The sequence below is a fragment of the Spinacia oleracea genome, chromosome 4, assembly GCF_020520425.1.
Source record: "Spinacia oleracea cultivar Varoflay chromosome 4, BTI_SOV_V1, whole genome shotgun sequence".
NCBI classification, from domain to species: domain Eukaryota; kingdom Viridiplantae; phylum Streptophyta; class Magnoliopsida; order Caryophyllales; family Amaranthaceae; genus Spinacia; species Spinacia oleracea.
This window is the reverse complement of record NC_079490.1, coordinates 139,852,877-139,877,250: the sequence shown is the minus strand read 5'-3', so window position 1 is coordinate 139,877,250 and position 24,374 is coordinate 139,852,877. Positions and strand designations below refer to the sequence as shown.

At 37.5% G+C, this 24,374-nt stretch overlaps 2 protein-coding genes across 2 annotated transcripts; both read right to left on the bottom strand.

Moving 5' to 3' along the window:
* Window positions 1-14,888: 14,888 nt before the first annotated feature.
* Window positions 14,889-19,949, bottom strand: LOC130459514 (uncharacterized). The gene is made up of 5 exons (XM_056826936.1): window positions 19,684-19,949; window positions 19,467-19,590; window positions 19,069-19,365; window positions 18,873-18,989; window positions 14,889-15,566 (listed from the first exon to the last, which is right to left on the bottom strand). Exons 1-5 carry the CDS (start codon window positions 19,947-19,949, stop codon window positions 15,030-15,032), a joined length of 1,341 nt encoding a protein of 446 aa, XP_056682914.1. The 3' UTR covers window positions 14,889-15,029.
* Window positions 19,950-20,008: 59 nt separating this feature from the next.
* On the bottom strand, window positions 20,009-23,962 carry LOC130471953 (uncharacterized). The gene is made up of 4 exons (XM_056842319.1): window positions 21,750-23,962; window positions 21,333-21,653; window positions 21,159-21,258; window positions 20,009-21,062 (listed from the first exon to the last, which is right to left on the bottom strand). Exons 1-4 carry the CDS (start codon window positions 23,960-23,962, stop codon window positions 20,319-20,321), a joined length of 3,378 nt encoding a protein of 1,125 aa, XP_056698297.1. The 3' UTR covers window positions 20,009-20,318.
* Window positions 23,963-24,374: the final 412 nt, after the last annotated feature.

Here is a 24,374-nt window from a genome sequence, read left to right as displayed (position 1 = left end):
CCATAAAAATTGTAAATTTATGATAAATTTTAAATTTTTATGACTTAGACTTGAATCCATGTTAATCGGAAATCAATTGAATAATAAATTTTCGATTTTTCGCCCTAAAATTATGAAATTAATATTATTTATTAATTTGTCATTAATTTTAAATATAAATTTTTTAAATTTTATGCGATTCGCTCATATAACTTGCACGCACAAAGCAATGGACGCTACGTGTTACCCTTAAGGGGTGTTGTATAGTGCGGGCGTGTGACGACGAGCAAGGGAGCTCGTCGCCCATGCGGCACGAATGCAATGAGCAAGGCCATGGTGCACGAGCACAAGGCAGCAGCCCTGCCTTGTGTCGTGGGCTGTGAGCAATGGACGAATGGGCGAGGGCGAAAGCAAGGCACAGCAGTCGCGTGTGGGCAGCAAGCGAGCTGCGCCACAGCGCACTGCCTCGCGTAAGCGTGCGGAGCCTCGCGCGCAGCGAGCGCAAGCTCGCGTGCCACGAGTGCTACGCCCAGCGTCGATGCCTTGCGCAGCGAGCGATGGCTCGCAGGATCGAGCGCTTGCAAGCGCGCGCAGCGAGCGCTGGCGAGCGCACGCAGCGAGCAATGGCCCGCACAAAGCGAGCGCTGGCGAGCGCGCGCAGCGAGCGCTGGCGAGCGCGCGCAGCGAGCGCTGGCTCGCATAAAGCGAGCGCTGGCGAGCGCGCGCAGCGAGCACTAGCGAGCGAGCGCAGCGAGCGCAGTGAGCGATGGCTCGCGTGCATCGAGTGCTGGCGCGCGCAGCGAGCACCAGCTCGCGTGATGTCTTGCGAAGGAGAGTAGCAGCAGCGATGCGACACAGCGCATGGGCTGTGCGCACATGGCCAGCGATGGCTGTGTGCGTGTGGCCCATGGGCGTGCGTTGCGTGGGGTTGTTGCGTTGCGATTGGATCGTTTTGAAATTTTAATTTGAAATTTTCAGTCTACGTAATTTTAATTAATTTTAAAATTAATAATTTAAATTATTTTCTTGGATTTTAATTTTGAATATTGTAATTATAATAAATTTTATTTATTCTAATTATTTTACTAAAATTAAAATCATGAATTAATTTAAATACGACTGAAATTAAATTAAACTTTTTGGATTCAATTATAAATTTATATGAGCTTTAAATTTTAATTAAATTTGTATGTTTCCGGTTAGACTAGAAATACATTTTTTATGTTTAAAATTAGTAAAGCATATGAATTTATTGGTTTAAGTGGGAGCCCTTTTAGTCATAAACTCTTGATTAGGTCTACAAATCCTTAAGGTTAAAACAACTTGATTAGAATTAATAAGGACTGAATAATTGGTAGATTATTGGTGCCCTTGATTAATTGCTGCAAATGTTTACGTGATGCATAATGTGTTTTACTAACCAGCTATGTGGGCCATTCATGATAATGAATGGGTGAATGGTATATATTGTATATGTACTGTTTTGCAGGTTATGAAGTGACTAGTATGGCCCAAATAGGATAGAAAATATGGTCTGCGTACCATTAATTTGAATGTAATTGGTCTAAAGTACCAAAGTTGTTTTTCAATTCAAATATGGTCTGCGTACCATCAAATAGTTGTAATTAGTTTTAATTATAGCTTATCCTATTTGAAGAAAATGGTGCCTCCCAAGGAGATTTTCAAGACGGACTTTGAAGTTAAAGCTTCAAGATGAAGTCGGGCCATACTAGATCACATTTATCTTATGCATGTTTTAAGTTATTTATTGCTTTTAAATATGTCTTAAAATGCATGAGATCAAAAGCTTGATTATGTTGCATGATTAAGGATTTTAGTTCACTTAAAATCTAACCAACATAGTAAGAGCCTTAAGTTCCAAACTTAAAAATTGAGTTAAAAGGTGCCATGCCAAAATATACACTTGCTTGGATATCCTTTACATCAATCTAGTAATAGTTTTCGCTCAGCGAGGTGTTACTTATTGGTCCTAAAGGGGCAAGGTACACAAATAATTGTGAGTACATGTTAGTTTTGGTGAAACTCAACGATATAAGTAAGGAGTCCTTTTATGTCGTGGCAAAATCGATAGGTTTACCTAATAAGTTCTTAGACGTACCTATCAACCAAGAATAGTTTCTAGACTATTAGCAAAAGGCTTTTGCTTACCTAAGATGTTTTAGGATTAAGTCGACAAACTGTGCTTAGTTCTTCAATGATTTTAGGATCTTGGAATCATTTTATTCACACCTGCCGGAACACATAACTTGAATAAAATGCTTAATAAACATTGAATTATGCATGTATGCTAGAATTTAAGTTTATTAAGAGAAACTGTGAATGGTTATTTATTTGTTTATTCTTTTCAATTGTAGTTTTAAATATGGCAAACAACAATTCATTCAACATTCGATCAATTCTCGAAAAGGAGAAGTTGAACGGGAAAAACTTCCTTGACTGGCAAAGGAACTTGCAAATAGTTCTTATGCAGGAAGAAAAGGAGTATGTCCTAGAAGAGGCGATGCCCGAAGCCGCAGGCAACGGGGTCACTCAGGCAGCCCTCAATCGTTGGATTGATACCAACAAGGATGTGAAATGTCTAATGCTCGCCACCATGAGTGCGGATCTGCAGAAAACGTTCATCAACTCAGATGCTTTCACAATCATCAGTGAGTTGAAGAACATGTTCCAAGATCTGGCTCGAGTCGAAAGATTCGAGACTCATAGGCAAATTCTTGAGACCAAGCTTAAGAAAGGCGAGCCCGTAAGTCCACATGTTCTCAAAATGATTGGACTCATTGAGAATATGAGTCGGTTGGATCAGCAATTTTCTCAGGAAATGGCTATAGACACCATCCTCCATTCTCTTCATAGCGGGTATGATCAGTTCAAACTGAACTACAGTATGAATAGTCTGGACAAAACGCTCACTGAGCTTCACGGTATGCTGAAGACCGCTGAAAAAGACGCTCAAAAGTGATAAGCAGGATGTGCTTATGGTGCGTGGGGGCAAGTTCAAGAAATCTGGAAAGAAGAGGAATGCTAAGAAAGGTGGCAACAAGGCCAGCCCAACTAAGCAAACTGGCGCCAAATCTGTAAAGAGGAAGGTCAGTCAACCCACTTCTGAATCCGAATGTTCTACTGCAAGAAGAAGGGGCATTGGAAGAGAGATTGCTTGAAGCTAAAGGAAGATCAGAAGAACGGAACAGTCGTTCCATCTTCAGGTATTTTCGTTATAGACTGTATACTTGCTAATTCAACTTCTTGGGTATTAGATACAGGTTGTGGCTCACACTTATGTTCCAATCCACAGGGACTAAGAAGAAGTAGAAAGTTAAGCAAGGGTGAAGTCGACCTACGAGTGGGAAATGGAGCACGGATTGCTGCATTAGCTGTAGGAACTTACTATTTGTCGTTGCCCTCCGGGCTAGTTTTGGAACTGGAAGAATGTTTCCATGTTCCAAGTCTTACTAAAAACATCATTTCAGTTTCTTGCTTAGATGCTAAGGGATTTTCCTTTTTAATAAAAGACAATAGTTGTTCGTTTTATTTTAAAGAGATGTTTTATGGATCTGCTAGATTAGTCAATGGACTTTATTTATTAGATCACGACAAACAAGTATATAACATAAATACCAAAAAGGCCAAAAAGGATGATTCAGATCTCACCTATCTGTGGCATTGTCGATTAGGCCATATAAACTTGAAACGCTTAGAAAGACTTCAAAAGGAAGGAATTCTAGAACCATTTGACTTAGAGGATTATGGTAAATGCGTATCGTGTTTACTTGGCAAAATGACAAAGCAACCTTTCTCTAAAGTTGGAGAAAGAGCAAATGAACTATTGGGTTTAATCCATACAGATGTATGTGGACCAATGAGTACAAATGCTAGAGGTGGTTTCAGCTACTTTATCACTTTCACTGATGACTTCAGTAGATATGGTTATGTCTACCTAATGAAGCATAAGTCTGAATCCTTTGACAAATTCAAGGAATTTCAGAGTGAAGTAGAGAATCAATTAGGCAAGAAGATTAAGGCACTGCGGTCTGATAGAGGCGGTGAATATCTGAGCTATGAATTTGATGACCATCTGAAAGAATGTGGAATTCTATCAGAATTGACTCCTCCTGGAACACCACAATGGAACGGTGTGTCAGAACGGAGGAACAGAACCTTGCTAGACATGGTCAGGTCAATGATGGGTCAGGCTAAACTTCCATTAGAATTTTGGGGACATGCACTAAATACAGCTGCACTCACTATAAATAGAGCTCCGTCTAAAGCTGTCGAAAAGACTCCATATGAATTATGGTTTGGAAAGCCTCCAAATGTGTCTTTTATGAAGATTTGGGGATGTGAAGTATACGTCAAACGATTGATTTCAGACAAACTTCATCCAAAATCTGACAAATGTATCCTTGTGGGCTATCCAAAGGAAACAAAGGGGTATTACTTCTACAATACATCTGAGAACAAGGTGTTTGTTGCTCGAGATGGTGTCTTTTTGGAGAAAGATCACATTTCCAAAATGACAAGTGGGAGAAAAGTAGACCTCGAAGAAATTCGAGTCGAACAACAAACTCTAGAGAATGCTCAAGATGACATTCAGGATGAAACTCAGAGATCTTTAGAAGAATCTCGTGAGAATCATGGTCAAACTAGAAATGTTACCCCGCGTAGATCGCAAAGATATAGATCTCAACCGGAAAGGTACTTAGGTATTTTGACGAACGAGAGCTATGACGTTCTATTACTTGAAAGTGATGAACCTACGACTTACAAACAAGCTATGACGAGCCCTAGCTCCAAGCAATGGCAAGAAGCCATGCAATCTGAATTAGACTCCATGTCTGAAAACCAAGTATGGGATTTGGTCGATTTGCCAGATGGCTACCAAGCCATTGGAAGCAAATGGGTTTTCAAACTGAAAAAGGACAAAGATGGGAAACTTGAAGTTTTCAAAGCTAGATTGGTTGCAAAAGGTTACAGGCAAGTCCACGGTGTGGATTACGATGAAACCTTTTCACCAGTTGCAATGCTAAAGTCTATTCGGATAATGTTAGCAATCGCTGCATATTACGATTACGAAATATGGCAGATGGATGTCAAAACTGCTTTCTTAAACGGCGTTTTAACAGAAACTGTGTTTATGACACGGCCTGAAGGTTTTGAGGATCCAAAGAATGCTAAAAAGGTATGCAAGCTAAAGAAGTCAATCTACGGATTGAAGCAGGCATCCAGGAGCTGGAATATACGTTTTGATGAAGCAGTCAGTGACTTTGGTTTCATCAAGAACGCAGACGAATCTTGTGTATACAAGAAGGTCAGTGGGAGCAAAATTTCTTTCCTAGTATTATATGTCGACGACATATTACTTATCGGAAATGACATTCCTATGTTGAACTCTGTCAAGATTTGGCTTGGGAAATGTTTTTCGATGAAAGATCTAGGAGAAGCACAGTACATATTGGGCATCAAGATTTACAGAGATAGATCTAAAAGGATGATTGGACTTAGTCAAAGCACTTATATCAATAAGGTGCTTGATAGGTTCAAGATGGCGGACTCCAAGCGAGGCTACCTACCCATGTCTCATGGAATGACTCTAAGCAAGAATCAGTGCCCAAAAACACTTGATGAGAGTAGACGAATGAATGGGATTCCATATGCATCATTGATTGGTTCAATAATGTATGCTATGATATGTACACGCCCGGATGTTGCGTACGCACTCAGTGCTACGAGTAGATACCAGTCAGACCCAGGAGAGGCACATTGGACTGCTGCCAAGAATATTCTGAAATACCTGAAAAGGCACAAAGATGACTTCCTGGTCTATGGTGGAGATGATGAATTAATTGTTAAAGGCTATACGGACGCAAGTTTCCAAACCGACAAAGATGATTTCAGATCACAGTCTGGGTTTGTCTTCTGCCTCAACGGAGGTGCAGTAAGATGGAAAAGTGCTAAGCAAAGCACCATTGCGGATTCTACAACTGAAGCGGAGTACATTGCTGCACATGAAGCAGCAAAGGAAGCTATATGGCTAAGGAAGTTCATAGGTGAACTTGGTGTAGTCCCCTCCATTAAAGGACCAATAGCCCTGTATTGTGATAATAACGGAGCTATTGCACAAGCAAAGGAGCCTAGACACCACCAGAGAGTCAAGCATGTACTTCGTAGATTTCACCTTCTACGAGAGTTCGTTGAAAGAAAAGAAGTCGAGATAAACAAGATTGGAACTGATGACAACATATCAGATCCATTGACTAAACCTCTGCCGCAGGCGAAGCACAACTCGCACACTGCAGCTATGGGAATCAAGCATATTGGAGAATGGCTTTGAGGACCCTGTTTAATGTTTTAAAGCTTTAGAGTTTAAATCTTTGTAAAACATTATTGGTTAATCATTCACAATAAATGAAAAGAATTCATTTTTCCATTTAATTTGTGGTTTATTAAATGATGAGTCCCTTCAATTTGACGATATATTCAAGATAGACTGTCAGGACCAGTCCTGTGACTAAGAAATGTCTATCAAGTGAACTTGAATGTCAAAGGTTGAAAATGGTCCCTAGTCGGAGTTTTCTATAAAATTGGACGCATAGAAAACGTTAGACGACTAGAATGCAAGATGACTAGTAGTTCTGTTTCTTGAACTATGTGGACATGGAAATGTCATAATCATTTGCATAGATACTTACTTTGGGAAGACTAGTATCGGACAAGACCTATGAAACTTTACTGTAAGAGATGAAAATCTGTCATAAGTAAATTTCATTAAAATTATTAGACACTAAATCCTCAATACCTGAGTGATTTGAGATTACTTGTTTGAGAACTGGTTGCTTTGACGTTGACCAACCGTCGCACCGTAAAAGGAGGCTATAAAGGCAACGCTCAGGTAATCACCTATCAAACGAAGTCTAATCTCAAGATCGCAAGATTGGGATTGTCCTCCCATAAATCGGGATGAGATGCTTAAAAGTTGTACAAGGCCACTCGGAGAGCTAGAAACTGTGAAATGCATGGTCGTGCTCGGATGAATCATAGGCTATGATTATCTGTTTATTTGATCAGTTGAACTCTGAAACCGAGAAACACCTCTGGACATAATAAGGATGACAACTCTTACCTTATGTTCAAGAGCAAGCATCGAGCGACAAAGGAATTAGGAAATGCACACTTGTCCCTAAGGACAAGTGGGAGACTGAAGGAAATAATGCCCTTGGTCCAAGTATGCATTCAATGTTAAGTCTAATAAATGCGGTTCAGTATTAATTAACAAGTTAATAATTCAGTGAGATCAAGTGAGCTGAATGCCTAGCTAGAGGCCGCTTCAGTTCAAGTGGAATTAATGATATTAATCCACAGCTTACTCTTGACTGAACCCGTAGGGTCACACAAATAGTACGTAAACGGATCAAGTATTTAATGGCATTAAATACTCCATCTATGGATATTCGGAATCGACGGATCTTGGTTTCAGTGGGAGCTGAGATCGTCACAGGCAAGAAATGTATACTCCGGAAACGATGATATTACCGGAAACGGAAATATGGATCGTGTCGGAAATATAAATATTATCCAAGTCGTAGATGTTGCCGGAAACGGAAACATGGTACGTATCGGAAAATATTATCGGAAATGGAAATATTGCCGGAATCGGAAATATTGCCGGAAACGGAAATATTGTCAGAATCGGAAATATTGTCAGAATCGGAAATATTATCGGAATCGGAAAATAATTCCGGAAACGGAAATATTAAATATTTGTTCGAAACGGAAATTGATTCCGGAATCGGAAATATTGAATATTGTTCGTATCGGAAATGAATTCCGGAATCGGGAAATTAATCGGAAGCGTATCGTACGAATTAGCATCGGACGAGGCCTGCCAGACGAAGGCCCAGCACGAAGCCGGGCCATCGCCCAGCAAGCCAGCGCGCCACAAACGCACCAGCCAAGGCTGCGCCAGGCCCACCGCAAGGCAGGCCCAGCGCGCGCCAAGGCTACGGCAGCGTGTGGGCTTGCGGCAGTGGGCTGCGAGCTCGCGGGCTGCGCGCGCGCGCATAGCGCCCCTCGTGGGCTGCTGTGCGTGCGTGTGTGTTTGTGTGCTACTCGAATCCTAAAGCTACCTGGATTTGTCATATGATTAAATCTAATCCTAAAAGATTTAGTTTATTTAATTAGAGTCCTAGTAGGATTATAATTAAATAAATTAGTATCCTAATAGGATTCCAAATCCTTTTCCATAACTCTATAAATAGGTGCCTAGGGTCACATATTTACATCGAGCATTCAAGTATTCAAAGTGAGTTTTTGAGAGCAAAATTCAGTCATACAATTGCCTATAAAGTGCCGAAAATTCTAAGTACCTTAAGGGCGATTCTAGTTGGTCAATCTTAAGGCGGATCCGGACGTGCTGTGGACTATCTACGGAGGGACGACACTTGGAGTCCTAAAGACTTGTTCTTGTTCGGTTCGGGCGCAGCTAGGGAAGGCACGCAACAAAGAGTATGCATCTAAAACTATGCTAAATGATTATGTGTAAATAATATGTTTTCCTGGCTTTATGGTTTTTCCGCATGATTTATGAATTGTCATATGTATCATAACCTAACAAATCCCCTATCTGAAACCTTTGTATATCAAACACATGAATTAGAGGATTCACGTGGACAAACCTCTAAATTAGCCTCAAACCACTAAACGCTATTCACCAAATACGACCTAAGTATTTTTTCCAATCATCTTACCAATTATACAAAATTATGTAGAAGTAGCTGCAAATTAAATGAGAATTTTTATTCGACGCCCTAATCCGCTAAAAATGCCCTCATTTATTGTCTGAAAGTACGAATTTTCCCTTTTCAAACAAATTTTACCCTCCTCCTTCACCCTTCCTCCTTCACCTCTTCTCTTCCCCCCCCCCCCTCCATCATTCACTCCACCAGTCAGCCACCATCCAGAAGTTTCGCCGGCATCCCCTCGCCGCACTCCGGTCGGGTTTATTTTCTCCCCTTCACACCTCTGTTTTTCGTACCTCTGTTTCCTGATCTCCCTTCCGTTCCCCTGTTTGTTTTCCGATCAAATTTCATGGGTATATACTTGGGGTGGAAGCAATGAATTTCTTGCCGACAACCTCTCTATTTCTCGCCAGAGTTGGTTGCATGATTTCTAAAATAAATATGCCCGAATTTGACTAATTTTATGTACAAAATTTTTTAAAAAACCCGCGCCAAAGATCAGCACGGTGGACATGGGAGCCGCGCACAGATATTGCTTGGCTCCCATGTCCACCAAGCACAAGATCTGCTTGGTGGACATCGGAGCCAAGCAATATTCGTGCGCGGCTCCCATGTCCACCATGAAATCACCGTGCGCCGCCTTGCATAGTAAAAAAACCGTTTTACCTCCTCCTCCATTGCGCGTCGTCGACCACCGTCACCAAAGTCGACCTCCATCGTTCCCCGTGAGCCCCACCTCCAGCTTCATTGATGAATTATAAACAAACGTAACATTGCAGTGATAAATGGAAATAAACATAACTTTTCCGGCGAGATTAGGTGGTAGCTTAAGGAGTTTGCCAAATAATAATAAAAAAAAATTGTTGCCAGATTTTATGGTTTCCGGCAAGGAACTATGGACGGCGGCCGGAGAGGGAGGGGTGAAAAAAAGTGAAGGGAGCGGATAACTTTTTATAAGGGCAAAATGTACTTTCACGTTAAAAATGCGGGTGATATTAGCGTACGTGGACGTCGAATAACAATACACAATTAAATTTCTTATGATTAGTACTCCGTAGTATGTTTCTGGATTTATTCGACAATGACTAGTTGACTATTGAATGCCAACTGGACTATTGCCTATTGGAGCTTACACAACAGTGGATTAGAGCATCAATACTAACTAACTCTTAGAGCATCAATTATAGAGCTAGCTCTTACTTCCCCACTCTTAATCTCTCTCTTCATACACCTCATCACCATCTCTTAATAAGAGTTACCTACAAACAAACTCAAGAAATACACTATCTCTTATTTACTCCCTCTTAAATATCTTTTACATGTTTTTTTTTAAAAAAAAAACAAAAATGTTAAAAAGCTAGAACAACCACCTATTAATCCTCCACATCACCTCCCCTCTTATTTCTAAGAGCTACCTCTTATTTAGAGGATGTCTAAATCAACCTCTAAATAAGAGGAAGCTAAGAGTTAGCTCTTATTTATTAAGAGCTATCTCTTATATTTTCTCTCTCCTTAAGAGGGGGTTAAGAGCTATCTATAATTGATGCTCTTAGCCCCCTCTTAACTTTTCTCTTTCCTTAAGAGTTAACTCTTAGATAAAATGTGGTAACTCTTAGCCCTCTCTTATTTAGAGATTGATTGAGACATCCTCTAAATAAGAGGTAACTCTTAGAAATAAGAGTGGGGTTGAGGTGGAGGTTTGTGTTTGATTTGTGATTTTTATTTTATTTTTAAAAAGGAAAAATATGTAAAAATGTAGTTAAGAGGTAGTAAATAAGAGATAGTCTATTTCTTCGGTTTGATGGGTAACTCTTATTAAGAGATGGTGGTGATGTGGATGAGAGAAGGGACTAAGAGGGGGTAAATAAGAGTTATCTTATAATTGATGCTCTTATGGATATGTGAAGTCCATAAAGTGTACATTAACGGTTTGTTCGGTAGCCAATAATAAATGGTGTAAATGAGAATAAATTTAAATGTCATTTGGTAAGAAAATAACATCATGATGTCCATGTAATGAAATATTGTCACAGTTTTTTTTCTTCATAAATTTGCATTCCCAGTTAATACCACTCCCCAGATTGTAATGGGTGATAATGAAAATTTAGAAATAAAAAGAGATAATATTGAGTGAACTAGCATTAGCATGAGAATAAATATTGATTTTCCTTATAAATTTACCGAAAATGATAAAGGTCGCAACATGTGACCTTTAAGTTGTGTCACAATGATGACATGGTATGTTATGTGTCATGATTTAAATTGGAAACAAAAATATTTAACTTATATATCCTATTATACATGTTTCAAAAAAAAGGTAGGAAAATCTTAATATTCTATTTTGTTTCTTTCTTTATATCGATTAACTTATTTACATATTTTCATAGTAAAAATATTGCATTGATAGTAAAAATATTATGATGACTCATAGTCTGCGTGGGGCCTATATATACCAATTAAACTCCGACATGTAATATTGCGACAACTAAATGTTGTCGCAACTTACGACCTTTATCATCACCTTAAATTTATATACAAATTCATTTTAATTGACATCATTTATGACCGGCTAATAAACGAATCATAAATCATAATCGAGTATAGTTTGCGCTCCAAATTTGTTGCGTTAATAACAAGTCAACTGACATCGGGTAAAGCACGAAGTTGCCTTTATAAAATTGAAACCGCGTAAAGGCATGACTACATTTTATGGACTTAACTCAAAACTCAAAACTCAAAAGTGAGAACTGTGAAAGTCAATTAAATTAATCCATTCCTCACGTTTTCAGCCGGAACTTCGACTCATATCCCTAATATTCCTGTGGCAACGCGTTCTTTTGGATCTTTTGGTAGGCCGTGTGACTTCTGACTCCTTATGAAACTTGTTCGGAATTGAAATTTATGTACCAAAAAAATGATTTTGGCCTATCTATAAAAAGGAAGACCATAGATTGTTAGACGACACGTATCACCTACATCTTTCATCCACACGTATCACCTCCATCTTTCATCCATTTTTAAAAAAAAAATTCCTTTTGTTGTTTGTTATACAAAGTATTTAGTTTACATCTTCAACACCTCTTCCACTTGATCTTCCTCCTTTAACATCAATTTACTAATTCATATATTCATTCAACGTCTTGCACTCCATCTACCGCTTTAACACTCAATATTAATTCACCATCTAATTTACTATATATTTTCAACTTTCAAATTTCACCTCTATATAAATCATATAATCCCACTAAAATCACAAACCCTCAATATAATCTACACTTTAAAATACGGCTTAACAATGACTATACAATCGCCCGTTTATTGAACAGGCTCAAAAGCTAGTTTCTTATGAATAAAGTACGTAAAATTGTATCTTAAATGGTGTGTCAATTTTTATTTTTATTTTTATTTTTGGGTATTACTGACCAAACTAACTCACTCGAACTCATACTATACAAGATATGATCCGAAATAAAATAGATTTGATTGTACACAAAACGGGATGAATCTAATGACTTAAACCAAAATAAACCCCATCAAGTTCCTCAACCAAAAAAAAAAAAAAAACCCATACAGATAAAATCAAATATAATTGAAATAAATTTGTTTCTCATAAGAGTTATACTCCCTCCGTATTTTTTTTAAGTGTTACAATACATTGTTGACCAACACAAATATTTAGAAAGCATACTAAAAAAAGAGTAATTAATTAAGTCTTATCTAAGATGATATGACCAGATATTTTGGTTAGCTAGCTAATTATGTTTTTACCTTTTGTTTTACTCCGTACTAATATTTGGTTCGACAAATAAAGATAAATTTACGAAGTATAAGAATTTTGCAAGGGAGAATAAAAATTACATGTGAAATTGAGTAATTAAAACTCATACACAGTAGAGTATAAACATGCATGCTAAATTGTTAATACATATAGGTTTGAGATTAGACATTTGGTTAGCGGATTTTTTATATGAGCTATGAGATTGAAAATGGGCCAAATCCTTATCTTATGTTTGGTTTTAAAAATTTCATTTTCTGATTCAGTATCTCTAATCCATAAGGTATAGGTTTAGAAGTTCATGATCAATAGGGAGATGAGTAGGTTCATACCAAATTTTAGGAATAAAAAATATTATTTCTCTTGTACGGAGTATAACCAAACACATCATACATGATATAAACTATTACGGAGTACTACATAGAATCAAGTTCCAGTCCCGTACCACTCTAATGAAATTCACTTCTGCTTCTAAACTCATACCACTACGCGAACTAAACACCTCTTTAGAAGTTTGGCTAGTTACAAAATCTGAATTGAAACAGGTGTTTGATAAAATAATATTATTAGAGGTTTGCTGACGTGAACACATTTTTTTTTACTCAAATTACTACTTTTATCTAAAAAAAGTTTACAATTCTACCAAATAGCAAAGTCCTTGAAAGTCATTTTACACATTCAAATGATCAACAACTTCAAGCAAATCTCTAAATGATACGCGACCAAGCTTATTTATTATATAAGCAACTAGTTAAAACTGCAATCAAATATATTAAATAAAAAGTTAAAGTTTTAACCAGCTAAATTCGACTCCTCCGTAAACCCTAATTATTAAACAAAGACCATTAATAGATGTCTACCCTAAACACATGGACAAATAGAGACCAAAGATATGGCTAGTGTTACTCCACAACAAATTTGTCGCCGAATTGGTATAAAAAGTCCACTGAGACAAACAACTAATTAACAATCTTATCTAAATAATTGCTCTTATTTTAAAGGAATAATAATTAACAAAGGGCATTAATTGAAACACATAAGTATAAAAGCCACATAATTAAGCGCATTTGTAACATGCAATTTGGTAACGATTTGGACAGTGGTTGTTGTTAAACAGTATAAGACGAGGAAGTTTTTCAAATTAATTTATGCTTTTAAAGTATGTTTAAATTAATCTAAACGATTGACATTATATCGTAAGTACGTGAATGTTTAAGTCGTTAACTTACAAAAGAGAGGGATTAATGAAGACTAACACCATAACACGTGTAGATCTTGCTCTTCAACAATATTAAGTATTAACGTACCACTATGTAGTGAATTTGACAAGATGAGATGTACAACAACGTTACTCGGTATACATTTAAACTCCACACTTTCTCCAGTACAATAAATATTATGTACTGTTCTAATCTCATGTTCCAAAAATAGTAGTTCTACTTGCATTTTGTATGATCGCCCCTAAATACATTGAGATTAGTTAAGCACGACCTCGTTCATTTATTCATCTTTACGCACATTTTTGGGTAAAGGTAGGATATTCAAGGGAATATTTACTCCCTTAATACATTTTATTTATATTCCAAGTCATGCATATCCCACTTTACCAATTGTTACATTTGTTTTATGTGATCAATCAATTGCCCGTTCAATGTTACACTACAAGAAATTGATTAATTACCAACCGTTAAAATTGGTTGGTAAAACGCGAAAAACGGTTGGTAAAAGATTTTGCGACCGCCAGCGGTCGCAAAAAAGCGGTCAGTTTTCACCTGGACGGTAATTTAGGAAACTCCAACTGGAAGGCGGTCGCTAAAATTTACCGACAGAATTAGCGACTGCCACCTAAGCAGTCACTAAATTAGTGACCGCCAAAGCAGTCACTAAATTAGTGACCGCTAATGCAGTCGCTAAATTAGCGACCGCCTTGACGGTCACTAAATTAGCGACCGCCAAAGCGGTCGCTAATTTAGTGACTGCCTTTGTGGCGGTCACTAAATTAGTGACTGCCTTTGTGGCGGTCACTAAATTAGTGACTGCCTTTGTAGCGGTCACTAAATTAGTGACTGCTTTCGTGGCGGTCACTAAATTAGTGACTGCCTTGGTGGCGGTCACTAATTTAGTGACTGCTTTGGCGGTCACTAAATTAGTGACTGCCTTGGGGGCGGTCACTAAATTTGTGACTGCCTTTGCGGTCGGTAATTATGCAAATATCATTTGCAGCCAATTTTGTAAAATCGCATATATACCTGTATTATATGCCTATATAAATATTATATATGTACCTGTAAATATTATATATGTGTGTATAAATATTATATATGTACCTGTAAATATTATATATGCCTGTATATATACGAATTTATATAAATTATGTAAAATCGTATGAAACCTGCTCGATGTTATAATATTAAACATGTTCAAAGTCATACAACAAAGATTCATAATACACATAATGTTGTTCAAACATGTTAATACGAAAAGTTGTAACTAGTTCAAACTAATACAAGAATACTAACTACCTAACACAAAGGTGTCCCGCCTCCGGGTGGATCTCGAGGGTCCTGCGACTGCGAGAAAGGAAAACCAGTACACTGACTGAACATCCGCTCGTAAGACTCCATTGCCTTTTTCATCTGGGCGGCATGTTCTTCTCTTTCTTGTCTCTCCCTTTCTCTCTCTTGTCTCTCCCTTTCCATCTCCCTTTGGTGCTGTAGTCGCTCTGCTTCTCTTTCTTCTCTCTCCCTTTGCCTCAAAAGTAGATCGTCTTCCATAGCCTTTAACATCTGATTTTTTGTTGTTTCAAGCTCAATGGATTTTTGGGTCAACTGTTGTTGAGTCTCTTCCAATCGAGATGACATTTGAGAATAAATAGATGGGGTGTATGAGCTAGAAGAACTACCACCCCTTCTAGATGGTGCAAAGTATAGAGAGGCTCCACTACCCAGCCCGGGGACCTTTCCCTTCTTTCTCCCACCTACTGTCTCAAAGTAGATTTGGTTGGGATCTTTAGCAATGCCTTTTTCAACACATTCAGCAACATTTTTTTCATAGTTTTCCTACAAGAATTAAAATGATTATCACCCATGCATAAAAAATATATTAAATGGAGCACATTTAAACTTAAAACGTGTTTCATAAGCTTTGTTTGAACTTGCTAAGTCACATTCAAACGTAGTTTTCCTACAATAATTAAAATGATTATCACCCATGCATAACAAATATATTAAATTGAGCACATTTAAACTTAAAACATATATAGGCTAAATAAGGCATTTTCGCTCCCATTTTTCAAAAAAAAGAACTAAGGGCTGATTTTAAACTTAAAACATGTTTCATAAGCTTTGTTTTCACTTGCTAAGTCACATTCAAACGTAGTTACTCACATCTAAGGCCTATTTGGTCGTTATAGGTCATATATTGCCTAAAATGTCATTTTCTCGCCCAACTTTGAGCTAAGGAACCAAACTTGTCATTTCAAACCATTTACATGTTTTATGTGGCATATTCAAGGTTTCTAAAACCGATTCTAAGAAATTTAAGCACATTTAAGTCATATTTGGTCGATATAGGTCATATATAGGCTAAATAAGGCATTTGCGGTCCCATTTTTCAACTAAATCACCTAGGGGCAGATTTTAAACTTAAAACATGTTTCATAAGTTTAGTTTGAACTTGCTAAGTCACATTCAAAGGTATTTACTCACATCTAAGGCCTATTTGGTCGTTATAGGTCATATATTGCCTAAAATGTCATTTTCTCGCCCAACTTTGAACTAAGGAACCAAACTTGTCATTTCAAACCATTTACATGTTTTATGTGGCATATTAAAGGTTTCTAAAACTGATTCTTAGCAATTTAAGCACATTTAAGTCATATTTGGTCGATATAGGTCATATATAGGCTAAATAAGGCATTTTCGGTCCCATTTTTCAACTAAATCACCTAGGGGCATATTTTAAACTTAAAACATGTTTCATAAGCTTTGTTTGAACTTGATAAGTCACATTCAAAGGTATTTACTCACATCTAAGGCCTATATGGTCGTTATAGGTCATATATTGCCTAAAATGTCATTTTCTCGCCCAACTTTGAGCTAAGGAACCAAACTTGTCATTTCAAACCATTTACATGTTTTATGTTTCATATTCAAGGTTTCTAAAACCGATTCTAAGCAATTTAAGCACATTTAGGTCATATTTGGTCGATATAGGTCACATATAGGCTAAATAAGGCGTTTTCGATCCCATTTTTCAACTTAATCACCTACGGGCTGATTTTAAACTTAAAACATGTTTCATAAGGTTAGTTTGAACTTGCTAAGTCACATTCAAAGGTATTTACTCACATCTAAGGCCTATATGGTCGTTATAGGTCATATATTGCCTAAAATGTCATTTTCTCGCCCAACTTTGAGCTAAGGAACCAAACTTGTCATTTCAAACCATTTACATGTTTTATGTGTCATATTCAAGGTTTCTAAAACCGATTCTAAGCAATTTAAGCACATTTAGGTCATATTTGGTCGATATAGGTTACATATAGGCTAAATAAGGCGTTTTCGGTCCCATTTTTCAACTTAATCACCTACGGGCTGATTTTAAACTTAAAACATGTTTCATAAGGTTAGTTTGAACTTGCTAAGTCACATTCAAAGGTATTTACTCACATCTAAGGCCTATTTGGTCGTTATAGGTCATATATTGCCTAAAATGTCATTTTCTCGCCCAACTTTGAGCTAAGGAACCAAACTTGTCATTTCAAACCATTTACATGTTTTATGTGTCATATTCAAGGTTTCTAAAACTGATTCTAAACAATTTAAGCAGATTTAGGTCATATTTGGTCGATATAGGTCACATATAGGCTAAATAAGGCGTTTTCGGTCCCATTTTTCAACTAAATCACCTAGGGGCAGATTTTAAACTTAAAACATGTTTCATAAGCTTTGTTTGAACTTGCTAAGTCACATTCAAAGGTATTTACTCACATCTAAGGCCTATATGGTCGTTATAGGTCATATATTGCCTAAAATGTCATTTTCTCGCCCAACTTTGAGCTAAGGAACCAAACTTGTCATTTCAAACCATTTACATGTTTGATGTGTCATATTCAAGGTTTCTAAAACCGATTCTAAGCAATTTAAGCACATTTAGGTCATATTTGGTCGATATAGGTCACATATAGGCTAAATAAGGCGTTTTCGGTCCCATTTTTCAACTTAATCACCTACGGGCTGATTTTAAACTTAAAACATGTTTCATAAGGTTAGTTTGAACTTGCTAAGTCACATTCAAAGGTATTTACTCACATCAAGGCCTATATGGTCGTTATAGGTCATATATTGCCTAAAATGTCATTTTCTCGCCCAACTTTGAGCTAAGGAACCAAACTTGTCATTTCAAACCATTTACATGTTTTATGTGTCATATTCAAGGTTTCTAAAACCGATTCTAAGCAATTTAAGCACATTTAGGTCATATTTGGTCGATATAGGTCATATATAGGCTAAATAAGGCGTTTTCGGTCCCATTTTTCAACTTAATCACCTACGGGCTGATTTTAAACTTAAAAAGTGTTTCATAAGCTTTGTTTGAGCTTGCTAAGTCACATTCAAAGGTATTTACTCACATCTAAGGCCTATTTGGTCGTTATAGGTCATATATAGGCTAAATAAGGCATTTTCGGTCCCATTTTTCAACTAAATCACCTAGGGGCAGATTTTAAACTTAAAACATGTTTCATAAGCTTTGTTTGAACTTGCTAAGTCACATTCAAGGTTATTTACTCACATCTAAGGCCTATTTGGTCGTTATAGGTCATATATAGGCTAAATAAGGCTTTTCGGTCCCATTTTTCAACTAAATCACCTAGGGGCAGATTTTAAACTTAAAACATGTTTCATAAGCTTTTTTTGAACTTGCTAAGTCACATTCAAAGGTATTTACTCACATCTAAGGCCTATTTGGTCGTTATAGGTCATATATTGCCTAAAATGTCATTTTCTCGCCCAACTTTGAGCTAAGGAACCAAACTTGTCATTTCAAACCATTTACATGTTTTATGTGTCATATTCAAGGTTTCTAAAACTGATTCTAAACAATTTAAGCACATTTAGGTCATATTTGGTCGATATAGGTCACATATAGGCTAAATAAGGCGTTTTCGGTCCCATTTTTCAACTTAATCACCTACGGGCTGATTTTAAACTTAAAACATGTTTCATAGGTCATATTTTGTCGATATAGGACCTATATTGACCAAATAAGGCATTTTCGCTCCCATTTTTCAACTAAACGAACTAAGGGTTGATTTTAAACTTAAAACGTGTTTCATAAGCTTTGTTTGAATAATAGTAAGTTACCTTGATTTGCTTTGCTTTGCTACTACAAGGGACTTTCCCTTTACCCGGTACTTCCTTCGTGTGTGTCTTCAAATATAAGTCACCAGCTGTAGGCATCACACCTCCACTTTCCTTTGCCTAATTATACAAGTAATTTTTGTGAATAATCAAATTAGTAACAACGTTAAATGAAATTTAGTTACATTATTAAACTTACCATTTTCTTTGCAGCCTCAGTTGTGGAAATGGAACCTTGGAAATGTGATGGTTCAACATTGTTGGTTAATGAACCCCCTCTTCTATTTTTCTTAGCCTGCTCAGATCTTTTCTTGAATTCATCATCATCCACGTGCTTCATCATATCTGCATGCACTTTCTCAGACATCCAATCTGGCTTCCTTCCATTACTCTTTCTTGTTATTTGGTAGTGGATGTACTTAACCCGTTTATATGCATTTGCATGGTAATCACGCACAGCAAGGTGATCAAACTCAGGCAACCATTTATAGGTCCTCTACACAAAAGAAAAGAAAAGAAGGATATTTTGTTATGTTACAATTATAGCAAGTTGAAAAATAAAAAGTGATACATTACATGATATAAAATTGTGTAAACCTTGAACAGAGTGAACCAATGATCTTTTGTATCCTTGTCAACTTTGGTATAACACGTCCAAGGACTCTTGAAATATTTCTGGATGACGTTAGTAATATCCCGCGAAATGGAACTGTGATCAAACCTTACATAGTGGAATAGGAAATAACACAAGTAACGTTAGTTTACAACATTCATACATGAGATAAAATAATTAAAATGTAACTCTAAATCTTACCAAAGTTCACCCGGTGCCATCCAAACGACTCCAGAATCCTCAGCTTCTTCATTTACTTGTGAATCAGGCACCACCTCTTCAGAGTATTCACCTTGAGTTTCGTCATCATCAAAGTAGGTATCCAGTGAGGGTTGGGTCACCCGTGTAGTACCTCCACGGCCAGCTCCATGGTCAGCTCCATGGCCACCTCCACGACCACCTTCACGACCACCTCCACGTGCACCTAAACGACTGCGGATGGCTGAATGTTCTCCTCGATTGGACATCTGTTTATTTAGTAGAACACAAACCAAGTTTAAATAACTCAAATTTCAATCATAAAAGACAATTCATCGATTGGACATCTGTTTATTTAATGGAACACAAACCAAGCATTAACATTAATAAACTTACGATACATATATAATTACCTAATAACAAGTAACAAACAACTACAGATTGTCTAACAAACATAAATTTATACAACCAAAATAAAAAGTTCAATGATAAGTTCAATAAACAACAACATAATTCAAAGTTCAATCATAAAAGACAACACATGTCAAATTCCAATCATAAGTTTACCAAACAACTACATAATATTTCTTGAACCTAAAATTAAACAACCAAATAGGACCAAAATCAGCAATATCAAGTTAATCGTCGTATCCATCAGAATCATCAGCATCATCATCATCACCATCGTCATCATCATCATCAATGTCATCATCACCATCATCCTCATCCTCATCATCCTCATCCTCATCTTCATCATCCTCATCCTCATCACTCATACTATCAGCATCACCATCATTAATATCGTCATCATCATCATCATCTTGATCTTCATAATCTGGGATCTCATCTGGAGCACAAAGAGCTGAAGAAACCTCATTTGCATCTTCTTGTAGAAAGTCTAAGTCAACCGGAGCATCAATCACAGACCTTGCCTTAGTTTTAAACACAGCCCACCATTGGGCTTTATCCCTCTTCAAACTGGGGTAGTGTGCAAAGTATACTTGACTAACTTGGTAAGACAATACAAACGGGTCATACTTTGGGTATCTCTTAGAATGATTGACCTCAACAAGTTTGTATTGTTCATGAATGTTCATACCCTTCACGGAATCCATCCAGCTGCACTTAAACAAGATTGTCTTGTACTCTTGAAGCTTACCACAATAAGAAAGTTCAACCACCTCCTCCAAAATGCCAAAGTAGTCAACTTCATCAGGACTTTGTACACACACTCCATAATTCATAGTTGACTTGTGTTTGCCGTAGTCATGAGTTTGAAAATTATATCCATTCGCATAGAACCGGCTCCATGTCCTTACTTGTCTAGAGGGGCCCATCGCAAGCGCCCGTGTCACATCATTAGGACTCAAAGACCGGAGAACCTAATTCGTAGAATTAGTTAGTAATTTTTTTTTCCTTTCAATGACTAGTGTAAGTAATATTGTTTATGAATGAAAGAAAAATACAATTAATCTCACATGTGATTTAAACCATTCAGGGAACTGGGCTTCGCATTTACTCCAAATATCCTCCATTACTATGTGAGGTTGAGTTTGGAGAATGTGCTCCTCAAATTTCCTATGGTAATTAAGGAAATAAAGGTTAAATACGTCGTTAGAAGAGTTTACAATAATTAAATTATAGTTTTTTACCTTTCATATTCACCTAAGATGCCACTGTTTGCAAGCACATAAAGATGTGCTCGATCATACTCCATGTCTTGCAAGAAGCGCAAACGGCCATTAGTAGGTGCACGACCACAATCCACCCTGAACATCTCGGGGATATTAACGTCATGTTGGTTCTCAACAACCGAATGGACATTTCTTCCTAGATCCCTTGCTTTGGTGTCAACCTCAGGTTGAAAATAGTGGGAACAAAAGTTCGTAATCTCCTCCATTAGGTAAGCATTGCATATGGAGCCTTCTACACGTGCCTTATTTCCAACCTTACGCTTCAAATGGTTAAGAAACCTATAAATTATGTAAGTTTGATTAATAGTTACTAGTAAACATATAAGATATTTAAAGTAATAATTTATTTACGCTAATTTGTATTATTTTGATTACCTTTCAAATGGGTACATCCACCTGTACTGGACGGGACCACCAACCTTTGCCTCATGTGGAAGATGAACTGGCAAGTGTTCCATTGAGTTGAAAAATGCAGGTGGAAAAATCTTCTCTAGCTTGCACAAGATCTCAGCTATATTCTTATCCAAGCGATCTATGTCACTCGCTTTGACAGTGGGGGCGCATAAGTCTCGGAAGAATTGACTAATCTCTGTAATTGCCTTCCAAACATGCAAGGGAAGCAACTCCTTCAAAGCAACCGGAAGTAACCTCTCCATGAAGACATGACAATCGTGGATCTTCATTCCATACAGCTTGCATGATTGAAGATTAACACACCTGCTCAAGTTTGAAGCATAAGCATCCGGGAATTTCAAGTCTCGAACCCATTCACATAACACCTTCTTTTGAGCCTTGTCAAGTGCAAAGGGTGCTTTTGGCATGGTTTGATTTCCATTTCCAAGCTCTAACTGCCGACGTTTACAATACTTAGCCATATCTTTCCTTGCACTAGTGGTGTCCGAGGTGCTACCTTTCACATCCATCACAGTGTTTATGAGTTGGTCAAAAAAGTTCTTTTCAATGTGCATGACATCCAAGTTGTGACGAAGAAGCAAATCCTTCCAATATGGGAGTTCCCATAGAATACTTTGTTTGAACCAACCCATTTTGGCACTCTTCAACTTCTTAAGAGCTTCAGGACCATCACTTGCTTTAGGCAAGTCCTTCACGCATTGCCACAATTCTTCTCCACACATTATATGCGGACCCATGCCATTTTCAACTTTGTTTTTGCAGAAAGCTGTTTTATTCTTTCGAAAAGGGTGATCATGTGGAAGGAATTGTCGATGACAATCAAACCATGAAACTTTACCTCCATGTTCAAGCCAAAATGCCTTGCTTTTATCCATACAATAAGGGCAAGCCTTCTTTCCGGTCGTGGACCATCCAGATAGCATTCCATATGCAGGAAAATCACTAATAGTCCACAAAAGGGCTGCGCGGAGGTTGAAATTCTGCTTGCTTGAGATGTCATAAGTCATAGCCCCAACCTCCCATAACTGTTTCAACTCTTCAATGAGTGGTTGCATGTACACATCCAAGTTTCCTTTAGGATTTTTAGGACCGGGAACGAGCAAAGAAAGGAACATGAATGGTCTTTTCATACACATCGATGGAGGCAAGTTGTATGGTGTAAGAATAACCGGCCAACATGAATATTGGGATCCAAATTTACCATGGGGGGCAAATCCATCTGTGCACAAACCAAGCCTGACATTTCGTGGCTCTGATGCGAAATTAGGAAAGGTTGTATCCAAGTGCTTCCACGCTTGACTATCACTAGGATGTGCGAAGGTGTTTTGAACTCGGGGATTCTTGGCATGCCAAGTCATATCCTCCGAAATGTTCTTGGTAGCATACAACCTTTGCAACCTCGGTGTGATTGGAAAATAGATTAGAACTTTTGCTGGAATAAGCTTACCCTTTGCAGTCTTCTTATACCGATCACTTCCGCATACTCTACATTTATCTAACTGTGCATCGCCTTTCCAAAAGAGCAAACAACCTTTAGGGCATGTGTGGATCCTCTCATGAGGAAGTTCCAAGCCCTCAAGAACCTTCTTTGTGCTATTGAAAGTTCTACCCATTTGGTTGTTATTTGGAATCGCATCATTCATCAAAGATGCAAACCCATCCACACACCTGTGTTGTAAGTTGAATTCACATTTCAAACTTGCAATTCTTGATGCCATCTCCAACACAGAGAGTTTGCTCCCTTCATATAATGGATCTCCAGCTGCCTTTAGAAGGTCTATAAACTTCTTAGCTTCATCATTTGGTTCTTCTTCAACTGAATTACCCTCTTCATTCACCAAATGCTCTTGATTATTTCCAAGAGCATCAATAACCATATCCCGATATTGATTTGGCTGAACACGCGAGGACTCTACTAAGCTTTCCCCTTGACATATCCATTGATAGTAATTACGAACAAACCCCTTCTTGTACAAATGTACTCTAACTGTTTCAGTATCATGAAAACGCCTGTTATCACACAAGGGGCATGGGCATCTTATTTTGTCACCATCATTGCATGTTGGATGCTCTTTGCAAAACTCAATGAACTCTCCAACCCCCTTGAGAAAGTCGGGCTTAAGATTGCGCCCGTCGAGTCTATCATACATCCAACTACGCTCTCTTCTTTTCATGATACCAAATTCTACACATCTCACAAAAAACATGTTACTAATTAACCACACCCTACACATCTCACACCAATCATGCACTAAACCTACTATTTCGTCTAACTAACATTTAAATAAATTCAATCATCACTAGGTAACTTTATAACGCTCGATGATTTCTAAATAAGCAGTCAATTATCTCGTCAAATAATTTTCTAAATGGAAACATATTCTCTTTACTTTTTATTAGTCTCTTAATTAGTACTTCACTACTGTTAGATTCTCCCTTTAGAAGTGATAGATTTAAGACTTGTTTAATTTATATTTTACAAAAAATTTGTTAATACTAATGTTCTATGATTAGGAGTGTCTTTTATAAGACTGCTTTTATGAGTTACTTTTATGTGTATGGGTGAGTTTCAAAGGGATAATGAGG

Coding starts and splice junctions, on each gene's coding strand:
- LOC130471953 (XM_056842319.1), bottom strand. CDS start 23,962: ATGAAAAGAAGAGAGCGTAGTTGGATGTATGATAGACTCGACGGGCGC. Junction 21,654..21,749: donor TGGATGTACCCATTTGAAAG/GTAATCAAAATA, acceptor CATAATTTATAG/GTTTCTTAACCATTTGAAGC. Junction 21,063..21,158: donor CTGAATGGTTTAAATCACAT/GTGAGATTAATT, acceptor TCTACGAATTAG/GTTCTCCGGTCTTTGAGTCC.
- LOC130459514 (XM_056826936.1), bottom strand. CDS start 19,949: ATGTCCAATCGAGGAGAACATTCAGCCATCCGCAGTCGTTTAGGTGCA. Junction 19,366..19,466: donor ATTGGTTCACTCTGTTCAAG/GTTTACACAATT, acceptor TCTTTTGTGTAG/AGGACCTATAAATGGTTGCC. Junction 15,567..18,872: donor GCAAAGCAAAGCAAATCAAG/GTAACTTACTAT, acceptor TAATTCTTGTAG/GAAAACTATGAAAAAAATGT.